The 9,192-nt window shown below is 43.4% G+C and overlaps 1 protein-coding gene across 1 annotated transcript in view; it reads right to left on the bottom strand.

Annotated features, from left to right (window-relative positions):
• KIAA0226L (KIAA0226-like ortholog) overlaps positions 1-8,672 on the bottom strand; it is a 22,341-nt gene extending 13,669 nt beyond the window's left edge. The window contains exons 1-3 of the mRNA XM_010136446.1: positions 8,601-8,672; positions 6,398-6,506; positions 3,417-4,079 (exon numbers count right to left, since the gene is read on the bottom strand). Coding sequence (XP_010134748.1) covers positions 3,417-4,079; positions 6,398-6,506; positions 8,601-8,672 — 844 coding nt within the window. The remainder of the gene's footprint in view (positions 1-3,416; positions 4,080-6,397; positions 6,507-8,600) is intronic.
• Positions 8,673-9,192: the final 520 nt, after the last annotated feature.

Here is a 9,192-nt window from a genome sequence, read left to right as displayed (position 1 = left end):
TCCCTTTTTTTTTTTTTTTTTTTTTTTTTTTTTTTACACTAACTGGTGTTTACTACCTTTTGTTTGACCTCTCAATCAAGCGATTTCCTCTTTCACTGTGCTGACATTTACAGGACAAAATAGTATCTAAATGCTACTACTGCACAGGCTGTTTAAAGCTGTTGTTGCAGGTAACACGGCTTAATCAAAGACTCTTCATAAAAGGAAAAAGAGAAAATTGCCACTCCTAAATTTGTTTCAGTCACCAAAATGAAGAGGTGCCACAAAATATGAGAAGAATTTATGAAAACTTCTCCTCCAACTAAAGGGCACTGACTCTCAGGTCTAGTTTAGAGTCTTTATATTGCCTTACTTAGAGAAACCACATTACGCTGCCCTTGGCATGGGTGACATCAGGCTGCCAAGTCAAAACTTTACACAGTGACAAAGGTGTACTGGTTTTGTACGGAATTATTAATACCTCCATTGCGTATACCATGGAGGGAAAATGAAAAGGCTGATGATCTGACTTTTCAAAACAGATTTCATCAGCTAATGAGGTTACTTGCATGCCTATTTGATGATTAATCTTACTGCCTAAGTGGTAGGTGAAGGAGTACAAGTAAGCGATAAAGGCTCTACAGCTTGATAAAAGCTTACATTCTCATCACTTAAGATAACAAACCCAACTAAACATAAGATAACTAAAGATAGTTAACCATAATTAAACTAAGATAACAAACCGAACTAAAAATAATAAGCAGAAATAAGGAAATAGGAAAATTATTCCCTTCTCTTTAAAATAGAAGATGTAATTAATCTTAAATATAATTTTGAAGCCAAATGGTAGCCTTCTCTTTTGCTCACCTCTTGCATCTTTAAGTGAAAAGAATCTAAGATGGGAGTAGCACAGGAAGGAGCCCAGTGCACCCAGCAACGGGATGCAGCTCTGGGTCCGACGCAAAAAAATAATCTGGTTCTCCCACTGCTCTCGAGCACTGTTGCCTGTAGGCTGCAGCGGCTGGGGAAAGAGCCTTCAAGAGCCACAGTAGGAAGTGACCTCCATGCATGCAGAGGTTAAAAGCAAGAACAAGCCCTGTGAACTGCCAGTGACACACCAGCCACAACAAATACCAAAAACACCAACTTTAGTCACAGGCTCTTCATTAACAATGACAGAGCCCTTTCAGAATGAGGCCACCAGAAGAATGGCCCTTAAAAGTATGAACAAGACCTAACAGGAGTCTTACAGGATCAGCAGAAATTCCCACTGGAAAAAAAGAAAAAAAAAAGAAAACACCAAAAACCAACACCCACATTTATTCTGATTTAAGTCATCTTATGCCATTTTCTTACATCTTGTGCATCCCTCACCAATTCTCCTGTGAGACATAAAAGTGAGAAACCACCACCTCTGATACAGCAGTGGAAAGGATGGGAAGTCAGGAGATGCTCTTGGTAATTCCTGCCTTCAAATAAGGCATTTTATTTCTTGTTTTTCAGTTCACCATTTGCTTTTCCAATCCTCAAAGTCCTGCACAATGCAGGGGAAAATAAGACCTCACTCCCTCTGCCCCAAGATACCCAGGGGCAAGTTAAATGGCTGGAAGCAACAGGAAACCATGAAATGCAGAAATTTTCATGTTGTGCAGAACAGCCCAACGTCTAACACAGACAGAACTCACCACATTGCACAGAGTCTAACAGGTTCCTGGCTCCTGTTAGGAGTATTTGCTAGTAATAGTAAAATCAATGACGCTGCTTATTCAGACATCCGGCTGCTGTGTTCCTCCATCTGCTCTCTGAAGTGCCAGCAGTGTTACTGACCCAACACAGGCTTGTGACACGTTCTGCTCGTGCCAGAAGATCGAGTCACACACAACTTATTTGTTCTTACACATGTGCCTGGCAGCCCCTGCTGCCACCGAGAGCCTGGGCTGTGTTTTCCAGACCCAGCTCCCCAAACCTGTGTGACCAGCCCCAGCCAGCTCCAACTGCCGGGTGCGGTTTCCTTCTCCCTGACGGGCACCTCTCACATGCCGAGGGCCAACCAAACACCCAGCAGAAGGAAACAATCATAATCGTTGCCATACTAACTGCTGATGACAGCCTATCCCATCTGACAAACTTGTTTCTGTTATTAAGAGTCTTCGGTCCTGCAGCCTGTGGGAGATCTCGTTGCCCACTTGAGGACTTGAAGGAGTTTCGAAGGAGCTGCCAGGAAAGACCAGAGCTTGGAAGTGGAGCTCAGTGGAGCAGCACCACTTGGACTACTATTGACCAAAGGGAGAAGAAAAAAGAGAAATGAAACCAAAAAAACCCAACCAAAAAAACCCCAGCCTTTGCCATTTTTATTAATAATACCAACGCGACTGAGTGCTTCCTGCTCTCAGTTTCACCATCTTTCTGAGGCTCAGTATCTAGTAAGAATAAGCCCTTAGATACCGATATCTCCCTTTATAAATAAAATACAAATATTTCCTCTTGCTGTAGCAAAGGCTGTTTGTATCGACACTAGGTATTAGACACAGGGGGATTGTTCTGCTGCCCCAGCTGAGGGGCAGAGGCCCTGGCCTGCAGCCCAGGAAGGCCAGCGCTTCTCATGGAGGCACAGCAGCCCCAAAGCCCGGCCAGCCGCTCCACCAGCCATCCTGAGGGCACTGCACTGCGTGTCCCCACTGAACAGCGCCCTGCCTAGGGGACTGCGCTGCCCTGAGTCCCCTGCCGCTGCTGGAAGGACTGGACCTTTGCTAGCAGCCCTCGGTCCCCATCTCTTCACAGACAACATGCAGGGTTATCCATATGGCCGGAAGCTGGTGAGGGGCTAAAAGATCCTGATCTGTATTGGATGGCACTACGTGACTCTGAGACAGTGGGTGCACTTGAAAAGAGGAAGAGGAAAAATAGTCCCATTCTGGCACAAGCCAATTTAGTCGTAACGAGAATGGATGTTAATGCCCTGCCTCCAAAAGGCCAGAAGCAAAGGACTCCCTCTCCTCCAGCTCACGTCAAACACAAGGAGGTGCCCCAGGGAGCCCGTAGACACATCAATGAATGACTACCAAACTCCCAGATCCACACATATCTGCTTTCAGTGGAAGGGTAAGATGAAGACAAGACAAAGCTGGTGGAAGCATCATCCAGTGGATGTTCTACACTGCTTGCAGCTCAGCTATTTCTGTATTTTATCAAAGGTTGCATTTCTGCATCACGACACAGACAACTACTGCAAGTACAAGTGTTTCAGGCTTCTCTGGGTCCAAACCTCTGGTTTTCCTTCATTTTTAAGTTTTCTCTTTCTCCCCTCTCTCCTGTTTTGAATGACAGCATTTGTCTAATTCACAATCACCATAAACAAGGCCTATTTCAATTACAGTGTCTTTCAGAGCACAGAAATCTTAAAACAAACAAACAAAAAAATGGACCTGTTAAGTTACCTGTTCGATTGACTGGCTCTGACTGCGAAAGTCCACTGGGAGAATTACTGTCACTGTTGTTGGCAGGCACAGGCTCCAAAGCATCAGGGTATTTCAACAGATCTGCTGGCTTACCAGCAGCTGAATCGGAAAGGAACCTTGTGAATGTCAAGTCTTGTTCTGGGCAGGTATAATGTTCTTTGCCGGAACACACCACAGCTGATGTGACAGTGCCTCCTGTTAACGTCACCTGGGTAAAGCAGTCTCGCTTCAGAGGGGACACGTCAGAAAGAGAGAAGCCATTCGGGGACGAAGCAGCAGGATCTCCATCAGAGTAATGGGGACAGAAGCCAGCATCCGGCGAAGGTTTAGAGGAATCGCAGTGTGTGTTGTCCCAACACGCCCGGGGCCTTGTAAAGCGAATGTCTGTTTGCGTACAGGCAGCACTGCGATGTACAGAATCACTGTCATCGTGGCTATCCCCGTCACTGCTTTCTTCCCACTGCTCCATGTCACTGTCCAGATGCTCAGCTCCCTGCATTCTGGCCTGTTCCAGCACCAAAGAGGACTTCAAACCAGATGCATTTAAAACAGACACGAGAATGTCTTTGATAGCTTCAGCACTGTCTGGATACAAGCCAAAACTTCCGGCATGTCCAATCACTGCTGGCCTTAAGTATTTGTCTGTTCAGAAAAGGGAAGAAACCAAAAGGTTGGGAAACAAAACTAAAAAATTTTACAACATGAATAAAGTGCACATTATTTTTAATATAAGTAAGAAGAAAGGGAAGAACTGAATTCACTCACCACTCTGCTGCCACTTCCTGCAAGAAAGCTCTTGCTTTCTGCAGTCAGGAAGTAATTCCGTTGTTGATAAGGCTAGGTAATAAACCAACGGTAAAGTATGCTGCTGCTAGCCAAACACAATTAGTTAAGACTTTAATGGTGACTGATGTCAGTGTGCTTGAAAACATCATTGTTCTACAAAACTGGATGAGGTACAGTTACCAGTACTGGTTCTATTGCCAGTGAAAGAGATTGTCACATTATAGCAAGACATATGGAGTATCAACACAGCAAGAAGAAAAAAAAAGTATACGCTTAGTAATAAAAGGTCACATGCTTGCATGTTTCCATTCAGACACTCCTCCTCATGTGGAAAAGGCTAAAATAACCTTCAGTCCATTATTTCTAGGGGTGACAGCAGTTATGTGAGCCCATAAAGAAAACCAGCTGTCACAGCAACTTCATTATAATACCTCTAAAGGAATCAGAAATACTGCCTGCCAAGGTCCTGCATGACCTACTGCAAAACTGTATTTCAAAAGAAAATGGAACCCGCTGCTTTTAGTGGCAGACATGGCAGCATTAGCATGACGTAGAAGAGTACAATGCAACTAGTAGCTATTCAAGAATAAATTGAAGTCCTGTACCTTGAACAAAAAAAAAAGCTTTGCAGGAACTGCCACCATCCAAGCAATGAAGAGATTATACACAGTCTATGTTCAAAAAGAACCTATTAACCATAGTGCAACAACAAAGTTAACAACTGTGTCCTTTGGGGAAGGTAAGTTGATAGTAAAATTCTAAGAATAGATACAATCAAGATTCATTTCCAGGGCAAAGAACTCTCAGGACCACAAGGAATGTTAAACACTGCTGGTGAAAAAAGCAGCAAGCCTCGCAGACTACAGACTTTGCCCAGAGGTTGTTCTCCTTGGACGTACCTCAATGGAAAACAGTAAACCTCTCCATGGGTCACTGACCTGGAAGCCAGGGTGCACTCTAAATGCATGATAAGAAAGTTTACCAACGAAGGGATCAAAACCAAAACAAAACCCCCCACATACCTTGGAAAAGCAAGTCTATATAAAGAGCAGTCCTATTCATGAGAAATGTGAAAAAAACCCTTAAGAACTTCACACACAAGCTATACTGCAAGAGCTGCTATCAATGTAAAAACCAGGTCAAATTTAGCTGAAGAGTTCACCAGTGACTGGGACCAGCCACCTGTCATTTATAAGGACAAATCTCTTGCAGAAAGCAGCAAACCTGCACATTTTACTGGCTGCACTTGCAAAGAAACACCTTGCCAATGCAGCCAGCCATAGCACTGTAAAAGCAGGAATCGAAAAAATAAAAGCTAGCTGACTTTCAAAAAAACCTATTTTGATCTTTTCAGGAAAAGAAAGCAATTTTGGTAACTATTGCCATTTTCATAGCACAGGAATACTTTAACCTGGGCTGCAAACAGCATATTGTCTATGCAAGGCAAAACATTTGGTCTTAATGTCTTCAGCTCTTCTGCTCTGTTCTCCTGTTGCAAAGCCCATCCCGACAACATTTCCGCCACTTCTCATCCTTTCTCACCTCCACTCCTCCAGCATCATGGGGCATCTCTAGCCCTAATCATATAACCATGTTAAGTTAGTCTGCTAAATACTTGTTCACAATGGATCGTAAGAGAGAAAAAAAAGAAGTTTTAAAAATTTCTCTCATGCTTCTGTTTCACCAAGCTTAAAAAAAAAAAAACCAAAACCACCCCAAACAAATGAAAACCTGCATTTTAAGCTACTACCCGAAACCGGTCAGTTCCAATTAAAAAAAAAAAAAAAAAAAAAAAAAAACCTCTCAAGTTCAGTTTTGCAAATGATACTCATGTGAGTAATTATTGTAATCTGTTAAAATCTCAGAAACTATTTCTTGAATGAACAAGGAGTTAACCTGCCAAAATTCATCTGAATGGTTCAAGTGTTTTACTCGAGCACTCAAAATGCCAGCATGACTAAAACGACCAAACTACCATTTAAAAGAAAAAAAAAAACCAAACCAACCAACGTACTTCCAAATAGTATAGTACACTTTGATGTTGTCCCATCTTCAAAGCCAATAAGCAAGGTTCCCTCTCCAAGCAGACTACACTTCTTTAGTACACACAAAGAAGCACAACAAGCATCAGCACAGCTCCCCACAGGGAAGCATTTTAGAACAGACTGGCATACCTGAGAGAACTGAGATTTGAGGTGTCGGAGCAAGGCAGCTAATCCTCGGAGAGGGATTTGAAGAATACGCTGACTCGGTAAAACCCACCTTTAAGCTTTCATGGTTTAGCTAGAACAAGAATGTACAGGCAGACAATTTAGTTATAAGAGAACAGTCCTCTGGTAATGATATCCCCAGTCACACAGTCATCCCAACAGGAAGAATACCTTGCTAAGGCCTGCCAACAGTCACCCAACCACTGTCTGTAATTCTGGTTGTCTGAAAATCTCCCCAGGAATACACATCATTTGAAGAGCACTGGCATCTCAACTCTGCATCTCACAGTTCTCTCCAGAAGGTAGGTGACCAAAAGAAACTCTCCACAGTAAGAGAATTAAACATGTGCATAAGGCATATATGAGATAAGATGCTGAATCAGATGCCTATATATCTCTCAAAGCCACTGCGATGAAGTGGAAAAGAACTGAAGGAACCATGGGCCTGTTTAGATGAGTACAGGCTGTGAGCTAAATCTGTGAGTCCTTGACTCCACAAGCACCTGATACATGTGCTGCTTGATCTCTCAGCTGTATCGACCGGGAGCAAACGTAGTCACATAATCTCACCTGCCTAATTTGATAGAACATAGCACACGTGGTTTGTGTCAGCAATGTGGCTGGCCCAGCATAAAGTGAGAAGCAAGACAAATAGTTAATACTTGACCTGGCATACAGCCTGCCAGTATAACCCAACATAAATTTGTAACGCATTTCAACTGACTGAGCAGGTTTGAACTAAATCAGCATTTTGCTTTGTGTAGTCATGATGCTTCCGATTTGGAATTTCTAACCTCAAAGCTGGATTTACCATATTGGCAAACCAGCATAAACTGAACAAGTTTATTAAACTGTTTTTGATTAAAGTTTTTTAAACTGAACAAGGGCAAGCAGTTTAGCACAGGTACTGAGGGGCTAATTTCAACAACGGAGTAAGATACTCTCAGGACAGCAAAGCAACAGGTCTCCCTCCCAAGCTCACAAATTCCTTGTAAGGTCACACATTTGTCCCTCACTTCCTCTCCACTCCCTCAAGTACATCAAGGACCCGCAGAGCACATCACAGAAACTAGGGAAATCAAAGAGACGCCCTGCTCCAATGGGCATTAAGGCATACCTTGTGCCTTCTCCCGACTCACAGGCATCAGTGAGGTGCCTCCAGGCAGAAGTATCCCCAAGATGCCACTCACCCTCCCCTGCACCCTGTGATCCCATACAAAGGCAAGGGAATCAAAAGGTGTGCTGCCCTTTGCCACCCTGTGTTGACTTCTACATAGCGGGAGGGCAAGGTGACTCAAGAGTGCAAATCTAGACCAGATATCCTCCAGACTCATGGAGAGCAGAAGAAATTAAAACCCACAAAGAATTTCCCTTTTAACTGAAGAATAACATTTCAAGACAAAAATAGTATGCTGAATTTCAAATATTTAGTGTTTGATGTGTACACACAAAATTTACACAGAGCTTCGAAAAATACTCTTTTTAGTACCTGATAGTGTTTTCTGGGGTTTTTTTCCCCTCTGCAGTAATTTAGAGAAACTGTCGAGTAGGCAGGCATTATACACACCCATATCATATTCTCAGTATTACTGGATAAAGCAGTTCTTACAGTAGCTTATTTTTAATTAATTCCTTCTACTTTTTAAAAAAAATTCGTTTTAATATCAGCAATTAACAGACTCTACCTCTGAAGATGCAAGACTCACAACAGCTTGACACCACTGTGAATGCAAGTACTCTATCAGTAACTGTAAATATTAAGAGTGGTAAGTTTTAAGATTTTATCTTTTTTTAAACAACCCTCCTCTCTTTTATATCTTATCAGAAGCAAGGGGTGTTCTGAAAACTCAGATAAAAGGTTTCCATTTACTTTCAAGATGTTCCAATTTCACCTGAATCACTTATACAGAAATACGATAACAGAGGCACGTTAAAAGTACCAGAACACGCTGCCATAACCAGTAACATCCACTGACAGCTTGACACCTTTCATAGCATTGTCTTTCTTACCTTCAATATTGTATTTCCAAAATTAACTCCGTGATGCAACCAACAGCCTTTAAAGATATTTACCACAACCACTAACAACTAGAAGCTATTGTTTGGAAGAAGCTCCCCCAGCTAACGAAGACACTGAGACGACATTCAGATGTCCTCCTTGCCCTACCTTTCCGGAGCCGGGGTGCTTGAAGGCTTCTGTCCCGCTGTAGCTGGCTACAGCTACTGCACGGAGAGACATGATGGGAAAACATGCATTTTTTGTCGCTTTTAAGTACCTGGAAGCAACAGAGAAGGAAATACAATCACCACCACGTTAATCGCGATTCTCCATGTGTTTTGCAGACTCTGCATTCAGTATTCTGACCTGTTTTCGGGCTTTGCATGACGATGAGCAGAGCTCGACGACAAGGGAAATTTGTGCTAGAAAGAGCCTAATTTAGAGTTTTGAAAAAACCCAACAAACAACAATAAAAAACCCACACCACAACGGGAATGCCTACCACAGGCATAAGAGGAACGCACTGATCTGTCATACCCCGCAGTCTGCTGTATAAGGAGAAAGAGACGGAACGCACCCGGCGGCAACGAAGCCCCGCGCTCCGCAGCACGGAGGCCGCTCTCCCCGCGGTGCCGAGCAGGGGAAGGCACCGGCGATGAATAAAACCCGGCGCTGCCCTCCCGGCACGGCGCTGGAAAGCCGCGCAGCCCTCCGGCCGGACAGCTTCCAAAGCGTTTAATCCGGAGACAGGCACCGGAAC

This window comes from Buceros rhinoceros, unplaced genomic scaffold (assembly GCF_000710305.1).
Source record: "Buceros rhinoceros silvestris isolate BGI_N320 unplaced genomic scaffold, ASM71030v1 scaffold7140, whole genome shotgun sequence".
NCBI lineage: Eukaryota > Metazoa > Chordata > Aves > Bucerotiformes > Bucerotidae > Buceros > Buceros rhinoceros.
The sequence above is the reverse complement of the archived record's forward strand: the minus strand, read 5'-3'. Positions and strand labels throughout refer to the sequence as shown.